The 16,855-nt window shown below is 41.5% G+C and overlaps 2 protein-coding genes across 2 annotated transcripts in view; one reads left to right on the top strand and one right to left on the bottom strand.

Moving 5' to 3' along the window:
* Tefm (transcription elongation factor, mitochondrial) overlaps window positions 1-4,521 on the top strand; it is a 5,960-nt gene extending 1,439 nt beyond the window's left edge. The window contains exons 2-4 of the mRNA XM_028866948.1: window positions 464-921; window positions 3,201-3,350; window positions 3,913-4,521. Of these exons, the coding sequence (XP_028722781.1) occupies window positions 464-921; window positions 3,201-3,350; window positions 3,913-4,356 (1,052 nt within the window). The 3' untranslated portion in view covers window positions 4,357-4,521. The remainder of the gene's footprint in view (window positions 1-463; window positions 922-3,200; window positions 3,351-3,912) is intronic.
* Window positions 4,522-6,055: 1,534 nt separating this feature from the next.
* Window positions 6,056-16,855, bottom strand: part of Atad5 (ATPase family AAA domain containing 5) — a 54,767-nt gene continuing 43,967 nt past the window's right edge. The window contains exons 18-23 of the mRNA XM_028866947.2: window positions 16,274-16,338; window positions 13,674-13,854; window positions 11,112-11,290; window positions 8,669-9,516; window positions 7,645-7,803; window positions 6,056-7,540 (exon numbers count right to left, since the gene is read on the bottom strand). Of these exons, the coding sequence (XP_028722780.1) occupies window positions 7,462-7,540; window positions 7,645-7,803; window positions 8,669-9,516; window positions 11,112-11,290; window positions 13,674-13,854; window positions 16,274-16,338 (1,511 nt within the window). The 3' untranslated portion in view covers window positions 6,056-7,461. The remainder of the gene's footprint in view (window positions 7,541-7,644; window positions 7,804-8,668; window positions 9,517-11,111; window positions 11,291-13,673; window positions 13,855-16,273; window positions 16,339-16,855) is intronic.

The following is a 16,855-nucleotide window of genomic DNA, read 5'->3' as shown; positions in this document are numbered from 1 at the left end:
TGTGTAGCAGTGGCTACCCTAGTGCAGGTGGATTACTGTGAACTCAAGGCCATCCTGATCTACATACTGAATTTGATGCCTGTTTGGACTTTCTAGTGACACCCTGTCTCAAACAAAAACAACCCCAAACTACCAATAACCAAAATCAAACAACACCCACCTACCCCCCCCCCCAAAACCACCCTCAAATGACAGAGATAATTATACCATTCTGAAACTACTCTTTATGTTTTGTTTGGGTTTTGATACAAGGTTTCACTATGTAGCTCTGGCTGTCCTGGAACTGACTCTGTAGACCAGGCTGGTCTTGAACTCAGAGATCCTCCTGCTTCTGCCTCCCTAGTGCTGGGATTAAAGGCGTGGACTACTCCCACCAGCTTTACACTTCTGTATGACTGCAAATGCTTGGAAACACACTCAAAGGAGAACATCCCAATTTAAATTTTCTCAATTTTCCCTTTAGGGAGGTGGAGATGGCTTCCAGTCCCAGAGCATTCATCCCTGCCTCCAGCCCTAAATAATAGCTGCTGTCGGAGAAAGTCTACCGCACCTGAGAAAATTGTTGCCAGTGTTGTTTTTGATACAGATGGCAAGGAACCTGGGGATGCACTGGACAAGATCTTCTCTCCGGAGCAACAGGCTTCTATCTTGCATGTGTTGAATACTGCTTCTAATCAAGAACTAGAAGCTTTCAGATTGCTCCGTGGAAGAAAGTCTGTCAATATTGTAGAACACAGAAAGAAGTTTGGGCCATTTCAGAGTTTGGAGAATTTGATAGACGTGCCCTTGATCCAATATAAAACTGCTGTTCAAGTTTGTAACTCTATTCTTTGTCCAGAAAGTGGAAGGAAAAGAACGTCACAGGAAAAGTGGCTGTTGGGAAAATTCATCAAACCAGCCGTACAGAGAGAGAGACTTAAGGTGCATTCTCACCTTGACTTCCCTTTGAGAACTTACTGTGGAAAGCGCCATTCCCGGTAGTGGGTTCGAGACACGGTTTTTTTGTTTTGTCTTTAGTTGAGAGAGAGAGAGAGAGAGAGAGAGAGAGAGAGAGAGAGAGAGAGAGAGAGAGCGAGAGAGCGAGAGCGCAGGGGCGCGTGTCAGAGGACATCTTTCAAGAGTCTGCCCTTTCCTTCTGCCGTATGGGTCCTTGTCAGGGGTGGTGGTGGTGGTGAGCGCTTCAGCTTTCTGAACCATCTCATTGGCTCAAAACAAGATGCTTTAGGTTTAGTTAGGAATCTAGATCTATTCGTATTAATAATTGATCTGCCACACAAAACGAAAGGTACAGACAGTTGGCAAGTCAGAGGGAACGCTGTGAGGTAGAACTTGGGGGAAATTTAGTGAGAACTCAATTTGGAAAAGAGAAAATTAGGCTGGCGGGAAGAGGAGGGTGTTCCAGATAGAAAACATGAATAATGAGAAGTGTGTCTATACAAGGTTTTGTTTTGAAATTTTAGTTACCCTTATTATTTTTGTTATTGTTCATATGTGGGTGTGAATGCTTTATGTGTGTGGGTGCTTTATGTGTGCTTCATGTCGTGGGCATGTCTGGATCCCAGACATAGAACTCAGGTTGTCAGCCTTGGTGGCAAGTGCCTTTACCTGCTGAGCTCTCTTACTGGCCCCTATTTTTCTTATTCTTTTTCGAAACAAGCTTCCTCCCTTTAGCTCTGGCTGTCCTGGAACTCGTTCTTTAGACCAACCTGGCCTCCAACTCAGGGATCTGCCTGCCTCTGCCTCCTGAGTGCTGGAATTAAAGGTGTGTGCCACCACTGCCTGGCTTATTTTATTTTTTTGAGACGGTCTTAGTCTGTTGTCCAGGCTGGTTTGGAACTATTAACTGAGCTGGCCTTGAACTTTTGACGGTCCTCCAAGCAACAGCGTGTGCACTGGCTCCCTAGTGCAGGGATTAACAGGTGTGCATGTCATGCAGGGTTTATTTAAGACTGTTAGGCAGAGGTGCAGCTCTGACAAGAGGGTACACTGGGAAATTAAGCTGCAAAGATGTGTTGGAAAAGAAGTGACTCTAGAACATTATGGCAGTCTTTCTAGCACAATTTAAAATTCTGTTCTATGCTGAGCACAGTGGCACACACCTTTACACATGCCCGCCTGAACAATGCTGCTGTACATGCCTTACACACAGAGCACTAAACACCCACACATCAATTTTAAGAATCAAGTATAAAACAAAAATCTGTGGTCCAGAGAAGGGCTGTGTGCAGGTAGTAATTTCCAGGCACAGTAAAGCAGGTCTTTATTTCACAGACGCTGCTCTGCCCTTTTCATTCCATCTGTTAACTTGTGTGTGTATTTCTGGTGTGTATGCATGCTCCAGAGCATGTGTGGGAGGTCAGAGGATAATCTGAATGAGTTAGTTTTTTCCTTCCACCAGGTGGGTCCCGGGGATTAAACTCAGGTTGTTGACTTAGTGGGAAGCAGCTTTTCCCACTAAGTTGTCTCACCAGCCCGATCAATTTTTTTTTTGAAACTGGAAAAATATTTTCTTTCTAGAAAATAGTAAAAATGATAACATTTCCAATTAATTTTTATGTATGTGTATATGTATGCAGAACACATGTGTGCCCAGCAGGACTTCAGGTGGTTATCCTCCAGCTATCTTGTGATTTTTGTTTTGTTTTTTAAATTTTAATTGCATTTTTATTTGTGTGTCCCTTTCACAGTGGAAGTCAGAGGACAACTTAGGGGAATCAGCTGACTTTCCATCCACCATGTGGATGGTTATAGGTTATAGGACTCAAACTAAGGTCGTCAGGTTGGTGGCAGTTACCTTTACCCACCAAGCAATCTTGCTGGCCCAATGTTTTGTTTTTAAACAAGGTGTCTTACTTTGCTTTCTGTTGCTGTGCTAAACACTATGACGAAAAGCAACTTGGGAAAGGATGCCTTTCACTTTAGAGGTCTCAGCCCAGCAAGGGAAGCTAAAGTGTCTGGAGAACTTGCACTTGCACACAGAAACACAATAAAACAATCCCTTCTTTCTTTTCTTTTTTTCCCTTCCCTTCCTTCCTTTCTCTTTCTTTCTTTCGAGATTTACCAGCCTGTGCCTCCTGAGTGCTGGGACTAAAGGCATGGGCCACTATACCCAGCTTGTAAATAAACAGTTTTTCTGAGTTTGTAGGCTTTATAGCTCTAAGATATTTACACTTGTAATGAAATCAGCCCTTTTCCTTTAGGCAGTTAATAGTATTGTATCTATTGTATTTGGTACTCGAAGAATTGCGTGGGCTCACCTTGACCGGAAACTTACGGTGCTGGACTGGCAGCAGGCTGAGTGTTGGAAATTAACGAACAAAACATACCCATCATCTGTCTATCTGGAAGAGGTAAGGCAATGGCTGGCTCCTGCTCCTTGTTTTCTGTCTTGTGCATTCCTACATGGTTTAGTCTGGCAGTTTCAAAAGGGAAGTAAGAGAAAACAAACAGTGAAGCTGGTCTTTGAGGTCTGAGGCACTTTTTTATTCCCTATTAGCTTTATTATATTGGATTTAAAAAATTTGGAAACCTTGTCCTTAAATTCAGTCTTTTGTCTCCTTCAAGTATTCGAGATGTGAACTGGGCAGGGATTGCTGTCTTGTGAGCGCAGGATAAGAAGAGGCTTTGGCCAGCACCTTGCCACCAGCAGAGATTCTGGCTAGTACCAGTCCTCCGCCTCACCTGGGAACATTTCAGATGCTTAAGTTTGGCTTGCCGAGTCCTGAAGCCAGTACAGACGTTAGGGATGACAAGACTGTCAGGACAAGAGTCATCTTAGCTTCTTCTTGAGAAGCTGTGGTTACTTCAGGGTTGTAAGAAATGGGACAAACACAAAACACAAGCACTTATTTCTTTCTTCATTTTTTTTTTTTTTTGTCTGTTTGTTTGTTTTTTTTTTTTTGTTTTTTAAAGATTTCTTCAGTCATTTCAAAGATACCTGAAGCAGATCTCTACATTTTGGAAAAATCAGGACTTTCCATTCAGAACACAACTCTGTTTCCTATACTGTTACACTTTCTTATCACGGAAGCCATGCTGTATGCCTTACTCAACAAAACTTTTGCCGAGGATGGCCAGCATCGGGTGCTGAGCATGAATCGAAATGCCGTGGGCAAGCACTTCGACCTGATGATCGGCGATACAAGGACGAGTGGGAGAGGGCTCGTGAAACAGCTCCTGTCCGATTCAGTGCTGAAGAAGGAGCCGAGGGTGTTCTTCCCACCGGATCGGGTAGTTCGGTACAGACAGAAGATTCTGAAGGCCTCACACCACATCGAAGAGCTGTACGATTCACTGTTACAAGCTGTCGCCTTTTATGAGTTAGTTTTTGGCAGAGGCTCAGAGCTCAAATGTTAATGCGCTCGCTCTAGTGTTATATTAATTTATTAAACCAACTGTTCCCATCCTCCATGTTAGGAGAAGAAAACATTTTGAGTATATTTTCTATGTTTATAAAGTCAGAGTTTTGGCTGTGAAATAGAAAAATGAGCCAAGACCATATCAATAAATATTTTATGAAATTCTGTGCCTTCTGCGTTTAAATGCTAAATAGTAAGATGCCACTCACACAGCCAAGTTACCTCCATTTTAAAGCAAGTACCAGGCTAGAGATGTCTTCGACATTAATAGCACTTGCTGCCTTCCCAGAGGACCCTACTTTGGTTCTTACCCCCATTGTGGGTGCTCACCATTGTCTCTAAGTTCAGAGACTGATGTTCTTTTCTGGGATCCTGCACACACACAGAGGAAGCATTCACTTACACGTAGAAAAAAATTAAGCTGGGGGTGGGGGTGGCGGCTGCAGCACACACCTTTAATCCCAGCACTCGGGAGGCAGAGGCAGGCGGATCTCTGAGTTCGAGGCCAGGCTGGGCTACCAAGTGAGTTCTAGGACAGGCTCCAAAGCTACATAGAGAAACCCTGTCTTGAAAAACAAAAACAAAAAAGTTTAAAAAAAAATTAAAAGCTGGGCTGGAGAGATGGCTCAGAGGTTAAGAGCACTGACTGTTCTTCCAGAGGTCCTAAATTCAATTCCCAGAAACCACATGGTGGCTCACAACCATCTGTAACAAGATCTGGTGCCCTTTACTGGCCTGGATCCATGCGGGCAGAACACTGTGTACATAATAGAGAAATAAATCTTAAGAAAAAGCAACTGTTTAAATGGTGGCACAAGCCTTTAATCCCACTAGGGACGCAGAGACAGGGGGATCTCTTGAGTTTGAGGCCAGTTTGGTCTACATAATGAATTCCAGGACAGCCTTCAAAAACTAGTAAGAGGAAGAACAAGCTGAGCAGATGGTTCCACCAGTAATCTTGGCACTCAGGAGAAAAAAGCAGTGAGATTGTGTGAGGTCAGTTTGGGACTAGTGAGATTGTGTCCCAAACTCTTTGCCCCCACCCCCATTAAAAAAAAAGGAAAAAACCCCTTAAGGACAGGTTGGGTTGTAACTTGGTAGTAAACTGCTTGCATAGGTCTGACACCTAGTAATGGGAAAAAAATGTTCCATCAAGCAAGAAACCCTACTCAGCCAAGTGCTTGTTAAGGAGAGAGTTTGGATAACTCTTGAACAGTAATTCTTTTATATTGGTTCATCAATTGTTGAGATGGTCAGAGTCCCTAATAATAAAGCACCTGACCAGCAGCTAAGCACCTCCAGTAGACACTGTAGGGCAACTCAGACAGGGACACTTAGAAGCTTCAGGACCTGGAGAGATGAGCAGGAGAGAGGGCTCAGCAGTTAGAAGCACTTGCTGCCCCTGCAGGGGTCCAGGGTACAGTTCCAGCTCCCACATGGTAGGCAGCTCACAACCATTGTCCTTAACTCCAGTTTCAGGGCATCCAACGGCCTCTTCTGGCCTCCTCCGGCACTGCAAGCATGTGATGCACATACATACATGCAGGCAGAACATTAATACACATAAACAACAAATCTTTAAAAAGCTTTGACCATCTTTTCTTTTGTCTAGCAAAGAAATCTCTAAGTTGTAGCATTTATCTGAATGTATTCAATATACATGTACATTAAGATGACCATAACTATTTAAATACCACTTACAGCCTTCAGCTTTAAATTTTAATTAGATCAATTTGCTAATTAATACAAGAAAAGGTAGGTTGAACAAGAGGTAAAAACATCTTCACACACATTGTAAACAGGTATGCACCTATACTTTAAAAAAGTACAAAACTAGGATCCTTAATTTTTGAGTTAAAAATACAATTCATCAGAAAATGTACCTGAATATTATGTTACTATACAAATATATGTAATATGAAGCAATTTTAAACATACCTGATTATCTGACTGTAAAATAACATTAAGTAAAATGTGACATTTTAAAATCTTGCTACTAAAGTAAAAATAGGTACTTACAAAAACAAACAAACAAACCCATGACCTTCCTGGCTGTGGCAGCATATGCTTGTAGTCCCAAGTACTTGAGAAGCTGAGACAGGAGGATCACATAAGTCTGGAAGGAGTTTACAGGCAGCCTAAGCATTATAACCAGACCCTGTCTCAAAGACAGAGTTGGGGGTTCTAGCTCAGTGGTTAAGCATGTCCCTCGAATGCACAAGGCCTTGGGTTTGATCTGTAGCACCGCAAATAATTACAAAAACAAGACTGCGTGTTTACTAAGACATAGGACATAGGACATGTGCCTATAACACAAAAGACCTCAATCCTCAGCACCACAAAACCCCAAACCAAACTTTAGTGGAAATAGCTGTTAGGTAGAAACCCCATGTTAGAATCCTTCATTATTTCTTCAACCATCAACAACTTGTCCAAAATAGATAAATTAATGTCATTACATTTATGAAGAAAACATGATATAAAGGTACCAGAAAATGTACAAATAATTGAGTTGGCAAAATGCACCAAACTTTACCTACACAGGGTGCTAAGAAAAGTTTATGGAAACTAGACTTCAGGATGCTTTACTTTGCCAACATGGATGGCTCAATGATGGAATGGTAAAGCATGCTGGGTGAGGGCACAAGGTAGAAAGGCTTTCCAAAGCTGGTGTACTTTCCTTCGTAATACATTAAAGATGATTCCACACGGAGGTACTGTTTCGTGCTGTGCAGCGTTAGGGACTGCAGGTAGCGGCACGCTCTGAGGCTGGAGAGCAGAGGGAGGGTCCAAGGGAAGGGAAAATTACCGATGAGCTCAGCACTGAAACAGCTTTAGAAATCTCTTTGTGCACACTGCCTTCTACACATACAGAAAGCATACCAACAAAGCAAAAACAGGTAATACAAAACATTCAGGAAAAAATATGCCACAATCATATATACAGTTTGTAACCCAAATTTTTCATTTTAAATACTTGAACCACAAAAATACAGTCTTTTAAAATTTACATTAAGAGAAATAAGCTCTTCTTTCAAGTCAGCATAATCTAGTGTGTCTTAAGGACCACCATCATCCGTCCAGGGCACTGAAGATGGGGATATCAAGGGAAGTCAGCAGCCAAAGCAGTCATAGCCTCTTCAGGAATATCAAGATGAATTCCTTCAAAATAGTGCAGAAACCTGTCAAAATGACAAAAACAATTCAATACCGCATTTTCATTACCATGAACATATTTATTAATTTGACATGGCTGCCCAAAATATTACTTTTTTACACACTTTACCTTCTTTTATTTTTCCCTTGTTCTTTCAGCTTCTCTGTCCGACAAATGTTCCGAAGAGTTGGCAGGTAGTCAAGGATACTCGCTTTCTTATTACCCACGTTCAGAAAAGACCGACTAGAAAACACCCTTTTAATGACTGCCATCCTCTTGTCAGCATTGCTACAAATTAAGAGTAAGTATTATTTTTTGATATGTTGTACATAAAAATGTAACAACCCCAAATGTAACCAGGGTTCCTGCTTTTGGTCTAGACCAAATGACACTTCTAATTTCCTGTCCACAGTATCAGTCACTCTCATATATACCCAGACTGGCCTAGAACTCGACATAGCTCAGTCTGACTTCAAACTCAGTCTCTAAGTGCTGGGATTACAGCCTTGCACCACCGCCCTCAACTTCATATCGACAACTTTTGTTTAGAGACAGGAGCTCAAGTAGCCGGGGTTGCCTTCAAACTCTTGATCCTTGTGCCTCTACCTCCCAAGTGCTGTGATGACCAGCATGTGCCACCATGGCTGGTATCAGAGTGACATATCTTTTTTTTTTAAGATATAGTTATTTTATGTATGAGTGCTCTATCTGTATCACCCCTTTATGCCAGAAGAGGGCATCAGATCCCACTATAGATGGTTGTGAGCCACCATGTGGTTGCTGGGAATTGACCTCAGGACCTCTGGAAGAGCAGTCAGTGCTCTTAACCGCAGAGCCATCTGTCCAGCCCCCATAGTGAAATATCTTAATGGCTTACCTTTTACATTTCACAACTCTTAACTCCTCTGTTACCCAAAGGTTTCCCAAATTTTTCTTTTTTCTTTTTTTCAGAGACAGGGTTTCTCTGTGCTCCACCACACTCTCTCAGGCTTCGCAAATTTCATTCAAGAGAGTTTTCTCAATAATCTTAACTTATATGAAAAGCTATATTAACACTAAGTGTTTCCCATGATCAGTAGCCCAGCATTTTAAAATTGGTAAGAACAACTGCCACTGCTTACTGAAAAACTAAAAGGTAACAAACAAGACTTACTCTAGATTAGCTGCTGACTGGCGGAAGCATACATCGCTGGACCTTTGTGAAACACAGAAAGTGAGCCCATCGACGGGGTCTCTCCCTAAGTGCTTGCATGGATTCAAGGACTCCAGTGCTTTTGAAATGGCAGAAGAACATTTAGTAAAGCTGAGAGCTTCTGCAGTTGCTTTTAATTCTTCAGAGCTCTGAGGAGCCCACCCGTCTCTACTCTCAATACTGAACTCATCACAAAGTCCGCTTTTAACCTTCCCGCTTGTCCAGTGAAAAGGATTTTTACTCAATTCATTCTGTTCCCTTGGGTCTGGAAAAAGGGCATCTAAGAAGGACATGTTCTCCATGAACTCAGTGAGAGAATTTAAACAGTGGGAAACGAGCACAGAACACTTCTTCTCTGCTGGTGTCTTAGGAGGTTGAGGCACCGAGTCAGACGTGAAACTTTTGGTTTGTGTCTGTGTCTCTGGGTTGCCTTCTCTGTCTCTGCTTATGATGTCTTCTAAAGCCGAGGAAGGCACAGGAGATAAGCCAGTCAGGTCATCAGAAAAATCCAGTCCAGAGTCAAATAAGTCACTGTCATCCAGGGTCACCATCTTTCTCTGTTTCCTTTTCTGTGATTTTTTTAATGGCTGGTCTTCTGACTGCTTCCTGGGAAGATGCTCCATGCTTCCTGGTGCACTGGTCTCTGTAGTCCCTGGGGAGCCATAAGCATTTTTTACTTCTGGGCTGACAGTAACTGGCAATGGCAGGATGAACTCAAGATTACTATACAATAGGTCGATGTTCTGCATGTGGAATTCTGTCAGGAGCTGGATGAATTTATGCCACTCTTCCTTTGTTGTGACCTTGTGCTGAAAAGCAATTTTGAGTAAAGAGATGTTTTACGAGTATTTAGACATCTTCCCACCCTTAGGAATATAGACTTGTCCCGATGCATCTCTATTTTTTACTTATTTTTTTTAAGGTTTATTTATTTATGTGTATGGGTGCTCTATCTGCATGCATGCCTGCACAGCCAGAAGAGGGCACCAGATCTCATACAGATGGCTGTGAGCCACCATGTGGGTGCTGGGAATGAACTCAGGACCTCTGGAAGAGCACCCGTGCTCTTAGCCTCTGAGACATCTGGCCAGCCCTCATCTCTATCTTTTAAATAGATGACTTTTTTTTTGGAGGGGTGCCTCAGGGCACATGTGGAGGTCAGAGAACAACTTGTAGGAGTCAACTCTCTCCTTCTACCACGTGGGTCCGAGGGATCAAACTGACGTCACAAGGCTGGATTACAAGCACCTTTACTGCTGAACCATCTCCCTGGCCACCTAGTCTATCTTGAAAGTACCAAGTGGCAACCCTTTTTCATATTAGATTATATTTAACACATCAAAACAGTACTGTCTAGGCTAGGAGTAAGTCAGTGGTAAAATAGTTGCCTAGTGTGCACTAGGCTCCTTGGGTCAATCCCCAGGGCTGGGGGGAAAAAAACAAAAATGAAAGAAAGGGGTAGATATTAGGGAGGGAAAAGTTCTGAGTCTGAAATTAGATTTCGATTCAGAACTAGTGTTCCTTATTTAGCACACATTCCAATTCAGTATCAAAAGGTCATTTATTTAATGGTGGCGCACGCCTTTAATCCCAGCACTCAAGACTCAAGAGATTGAGCCAGGAGGATCTCTGTGAGTTCCAGGACATTTTTTTTTTTTTTTTTTTTTTTATATAAATAAATGACCTTTTTTTTGAGACAGGATTTCTCCAATTAGCTTTGGTGCCTGTCCTGGATCTCACTCTGCAGACCAGGCTGGCCTCAAGTGCTGGGATTAAAGGCATGCACCACCACCGCACGGCTACTAAATGACCTTTTTATCTGAAAAGTTTCTAAATTTTTTTATTTTTGGTTTTTTGAGACGGGTTTCTCTGTGTATCCCTGGCTGTACTGGAAACTCAAGAGATCCATCTGCTTCCGCCTCTCCAATGCTAGGACTAAAGGTGTGCACCACTACCATCTGGACTAAATTTAATCTGAGTCTCATAGCATGTTTTTTTTTTTTTTTTCCAGATTTATTTATTTTATGTATATGAGTGCTCTATCTGCATGTATGTCTTTAGGACAGAAGAGGGCATCAGATCCTACTATAGATGGTGGTGAGCCACCCTGTGGGTGCTAGGAATTGAACCCGTGTCCTCTGGAAGAGCAGCCAGTGTTCTTAACCACTGAGCTATCTCCCCAGCCCCCTCATAGTATGCTTTTAAAGCTATGCCTACGTACCATTTATCAACACAGTCAAATGAGTTAGTATCTCACACCTAAAGTCTAGAAAATGCTTAGTATATTCAAATATTTTTATTCAAAATAATAATATTTTGAACAATAATATTCAAAACACAGGGTAAATACTGAAAAGATGGACAGGAACATGAATTCATCATTCCACACAGACATGGAAAATACCTTTAAAAATGAAAATAAGTCTTGGGATGGGGAGGCAATGTTCTTGAGTCCAAACAAAGACTCTGCACAGCCCGTGTCGCATTTGGGGAGGGCTACACGGTTCCTTCTGCTGTTTTTAGAGTTAATTTTTGCATCGGTGCCATCTTCAGAGCAAACCAGTACACTTCTGCTATTTCCTCCTAAAAAATGAATCAAGACAATCGATTGCATTTTAAATGAACTGTATGAAAGAAAGCTCAAGTTCTGAAGAGGTGCTCCTACCCGACTCCTTCTGACCTTCACTCCATTTTGTTCTCCACACACGTGTTCACTTCATTACAAACACAATGTAATTCATTACTCCAAAAATACCTAAGTGAAATGGTTTAAGTCTTTTATTTATTATTATTATTTGTTGTTTCTATCAGGGCTACTTTATTTTATTATTTCATTGAGGCAGGGATCTCAATTAGCCCAGGCTGGCCTCACAGTTGCAATGTAGGCAAGGATAACCTTGAACATCTGTGTGTTGGTGGCCAGAGGACAACTTCAGGCGTCATTCCTTAGCATGTAACCTTGAACAGCTGGCTCTGCTACCCCAGGGGGTACGCCATCCCACACATACACCAGGACATTCTCTCCATGTCTTACTTATCATGTCAATCTTTTGAGAGCTTGTTAAAGCTGCCAGCTTACACTGAACAAAAAATATGGCTAGGTCTATTTTGAAAAATAATGTTTAAATTTTAAACTAATTAGAGAAAAATGATAGGGGATTAATTTTACAGAAATTACTTTTCTAAATTTTCCTTTCTTGTTTGTTCCCCTTGGCTTTATGTGACTCTGTGAGTAGGATCTACCCCAACAGAACTGTGACTCTGGATCAGGCAACACACAAACGAGCAACTTCCCCTGGGAGGGAGCATGGCTGACTGACTCTGTAAACACACGGTCTGGAATGGAGAAAGTAATCAGTAATTGCTTGCGCCATAATCAGGTCACGACAATAACTGAAGAATAGTAGAAAGTAAAAATATTCATGTGAGAAAAAAATATTTCTAAAACCAAGTTCTTAGGAAAATTAGAATTATAAACTATTAAATATGCTACAAAGAAATATAAGCTGGGTGTGGCTGTACCTGCCTGGGCTGCATGGAATCCTGTCTAGAAATCAGAGCAGGGCCAGTGAAAAGCTACTGCTGCCAAGTTGACAATCTGAGTTCAGGCCCTGGGCCGCACAGAGTAGAAGAAGAGAACTGACTCCTACAAGTAATCGTCTGATCTCCACACCACCAATAAACAAATGCAAATTCAAAAATGTAACAAGATATAAAAACAAGTCGGTGGTGGTGGTGGTGGTGGTGGTGGTGGTGGTGGTGTGGTGCACGCCTTTAACCCCAGCACTCAGGAGGCAGAGGCAGGAGGATCTCTGTGAGTTAAGTCACAGGTACACACAAACATGCATATACCACCCTCACAGACAAAAGAAACAAACAAACCCCCCAGGAACTTATACTTAAATAGAATCACATAAAAATAATGAGATACAGCTATATCAATACAAAGGTCACTAATATATTGTTTGCTTTGGACAAGGCAGTGTCTCCTGTAGCCTAGGCTGACCTTTATCTCTTGATCCTCCCACCTCCTCTCTGGAGTGCCAGGATTACAGGAGTGTGCCACCACAGCTGACACGAGTGTGTTTTTATAAGGGAAAGAAGGAAGCTAAGTGATAACTATAGCTCTCTCTGTAAGAAACTATATGTCTATAAATGTATATGCAATAGTTTGCAGTGTTTTTGAGATGGAGTCTCATGCAGTCCAGACTACTCTAAACTTGCTATAGAGACAAGGATGACCTTCAACTCTTGATCCTCTGGCCTCCACCCCCCAAGTACTGTCAGAACTCATCTCAGGTTTACTTCAGAAGCCACTGGGAGCTTGAGAAGTGTGATTAAAAAAAAAAAGTCTAAGGACCGTCCTGTTTCTCTTTTCACCTTGTTGAGAGACTACAGAACTAGGATTACAGGCATGTACCACAATACTGGGCCTTGGAAATTTTTTTCCCTCTTTTATTTTTATGAGTTCAATCCATTTGCACCTTTTTGCTGTTTTGTTTTTTGAGAGAAAATGTTATGTAGCCCAGGCTGTTCCTGAGTTTATTATATAGACAAGCAAGGCCTTGAATTTCTGATCCTCTTACCTCTGCCTCCAGACTGCTTGGACTACAGGTGTGCAATACCACATCCAACTATTTACTTACACTTAATGTATTTAAAACCCTTATAAGCCGGGCGGTGGTGGTGCACGCCTTTAATCCCAGCACTTGGGAGGCAGAGCCAGGTGGATCTCTGTAAGTTCGAGGCCAGCCTGGGCTACCAAGTGAGTCCCAGGAAAGGTGCAAAGCTACACAGAGAAACCCTGTCTCGAAAAACCAAAAAAAAAAAACCCTTATAAAAAAAAAGTAGACGTATGTGTAAGTATTTAATAAATCAGAATAGCTAGCCTCTGAATTTACAATTTTAAGAATATCTTGATAGAGTATATATTTAAGAATATGGTCCCATATGACGGACTACTTACGACAATGTGACAGTGGCCTTTCTTCTAAATTTCCACCTCCACTTCTGATCCAAAACTGTAAGTACAGGATACTTTTTCTGATGTCACAAGCATTTGCAGTCAACAAGGTTACAAAGTCTTTTAAGTCGGTTCTGAAATTCTCAACTAAACAGATTACTTGGAGATAGCTGGCAACGTTTAGCTTAAAAACAGAAAGACAAGATATGGGGGAGAGAAAGACACAGTTAGTTATGTAACTGACAGAAATGGGGTAATAATCCTGAATATTGATGAAGAATTTTCTTAAACTCCATAATATCTTAAAACTTTGAGAATGAAATTTCTCTAGAAAACACAAGAGCATATACCACCAAATTAAAGGCATTTATATATTCTTCTTGTGTTGACTGTATATAGTCCAGGACAGCAACAACAAAAACCTGTATGTGTTTGTCTGTGTAAGACAGAATCTTAGACAAGCCAGGCTGGCCTTGAACTTGAACCTCTGATTCTCCCACCTCCACCTCCCAAGTGCTAGGATCACCTGCATGTTCCCCTATCCCGGCTTTGTTGTTGTTTAAGCAGGATCTTGCTACACAGCCAGGCAGACCTCAAACTCAGGCTCCTCCTGAGTCTGACTCTTGGATGCTGGGATTACAGGTGGATACTACCACATTCAGCCTGGCAAGGAAACTTATACAACATTCTATAACTTGAACACAACAGGCAGTTTTATAGACATGGGTTAAGTAAAATGGTACACCTGACAGGATTTTAAAAAAATTTTATCTCCCTTCCCCTCCTTTATTTTCTCAAATTTTGAGACAAGGCCTCTCTACATAGTCCTGGCTGTCCTGGTACCTATTCTGTAAACCAAGACTGGCCTCCAACTCACAAAGATCCACCTGCCTGTCTCTCAAGTGCACCACTATGCCTAGCTGCTTAACAGGATATTTTATATTCATTAAAATTATAATATTATACAATACTGAAATATCCTTTTCTTGTTTTTTTGTTTTGTTTTGGTTTTTTTTGGTTTTTCGAGACAGGGTTTCTCTGTGTAGCTTTGCGCCTTTCCTGGAACTCGCTTTGGAGACCAGGCTGGCCTCGAACTCACAGAGATCTGCCTGCCTCTGCCTCCCGAGTGCTGGGATTAAAGGCGTGCGCCACCACTGCCCGGCCTGAAATATCCTTTTCTAATTTTAAGATAAAAAACCTGAAAACTTGCCGGGCGATGGTGGCGCATGCCTTTAATCCCAGCACTCGGGAGGCAGAGCCAGGTGGATCTCTGTGAGTTCGAGGCCAGCCTGGACTACCAAGTGAGTCCCAGGAAAGGCGCAAAGCTATACAGAGAAACCCTGTCTCGAAAAACCAAAAAAAAAAAAAAAAAAAAAAAAAAAAAAAAAACCTGAAAACTGTCAGGTTCATAGAAACATGTGTTTTCAAATATAAAACAGAAGGGGCAATGTTAAATATCTGATGTGTTAGAACTTAATAGATAGCAACCTTCTTTCATTTTATCAGAATTCTAATATGGCCTTTTTCTTTCTTGAGACAGAGTCTTGCTACATAGCCAGGCTGGCTATGCAACCTTATTTAGTCTTATGCTGGCAATCCTTCTATCTCAGTCTCCTAACTGCTGAGATAATTAATCATTTTCTGCCCTGTATGCATCTCTCTCTCTCTCTCTTTCTCTGTGTGTGTGTGTGCTCAGAATAAAACCTGTGCCACATGCAACCAGTGCAATATTCAAGAGTAATAGAAAAAATAGAAAAATACACTGGGCAGTGGTGGAGCACACCTTTAATTCCAACACAGATACAACATATACAAACCTATGTTGGGTTGGGCGGTGGTGGCACACGCCTTTAATCCCAGCACTTGGGGCGGCAGAGCCAGGTGGACCTCCAGGAGTTCGAGGCCAGCCTGGTCTACAGAGTGAGATCCAAGACAGGCACCAAAACTACACAGAGAAACCCTGTCTCTAAACAAACAAACCAAACAAACCTATGTTGAGTAAAATAAGGCAACCACAAAAAGCCAAGGACAGTCACGGCTATAGAGAGACCTTATCTTAAAAAAACCAAACCAACAAACAAATGTTGAGAAAAATGAATACAGCTCCCTATGCAAAAATGATCATTAATTAGAAGATTCAGTATTATCAAATGTCTCTTGTCCCAAATTTGATTATAAATTCAATGAAATTCTAAGAAAATACCACAATAAACTAAAAATTAACAATCTCTTCCTAAAATTAACAGAGAAATGAGTACTACCTGTAAATATAACATGACATAATATTGCAAAATAACAAGAGTTATAGTCCTTAACCTCAAGACTTAGTACAATTACAGTAATCAAACCAACATCAATTCTCACATAAATATAAAGAACAGAGTAGTCTAGTCTGAAAAACAAAACAAAATCCTGTAGTAGCGGTCATTTAAATAAGGTACCTTTAAAGCAAAAGAGGAAATAACCACAAGTTTCCTAAAACTCAGAAGCTTTAACATTTGCCTTTAAAAAAGCACATTTTAAAAATATAAATTTAATTTAAAAGATATCTTTTACATAACTGTGGTACATATAATCTGTGATCATGAAAATTCAAAACTTACCAGGGAAGGAATATTGAAATTTATTTCTTCAAAGCAGCCATCAAACACTAAACTAAATGTGGGATCTATAGGAAAAACGACATAATGTTTTTTAAAAAACACGAGACCACTCAATAAGTTTTCCCCGTTATCCTTTTCCATGGTACTACCTAGCGTTTCCTTGCTTTGTAGAGACGGCTCGGTGGCTGTAGTGGAGTCTGCTCTTGTGAAGGGCTGGAGCTCAGTTCCCAGCACCTGTATCCGACAGCTCACAACTGCCTGGAACTCCAGCTCCGGGAGATCTGACACTCCTGGTCTTCAGGGATGGGGACTGAACCTGGCTCCTCTGCAAGAACTGCATGTGCTCTACGGCTGAGCCATCTCTCCAGGTCCTTACATTTACAATTGTTAGTGTTTTAACTGTTCTCTCAGTGATGAGTTGTGAATTTCTTTTTTTTTTTTTTTTTAAGATTTATTTATTTATTATGTATACAGAGGAGGGCGCCAGATCTCATTACAGATGGTAGTGAGCCATCATGTGGTTGCTGGGAATTGAACTCAGGACCTCTGGAAGAGCAGCCAGTGCTCTAAACCTCTGAGCCA

Source organism: Peromyscus leucopus, chromosome 8b, assembly GCF_004664715.2.
Source record: "Peromyscus leucopus breed LL Stock chromosome 8b, UCI_PerLeu_2.1, whole genome shotgun sequence".
NCBI lineage: Eukaryota > Metazoa > Chordata > Mammalia > Rodentia > Cricetidae > Peromyscus > Peromyscus leucopus.
The sequence above is the reverse complement of the archived record's forward strand: the minus strand, read 5'-3'. Positions and strand labels throughout refer to the sequence as shown.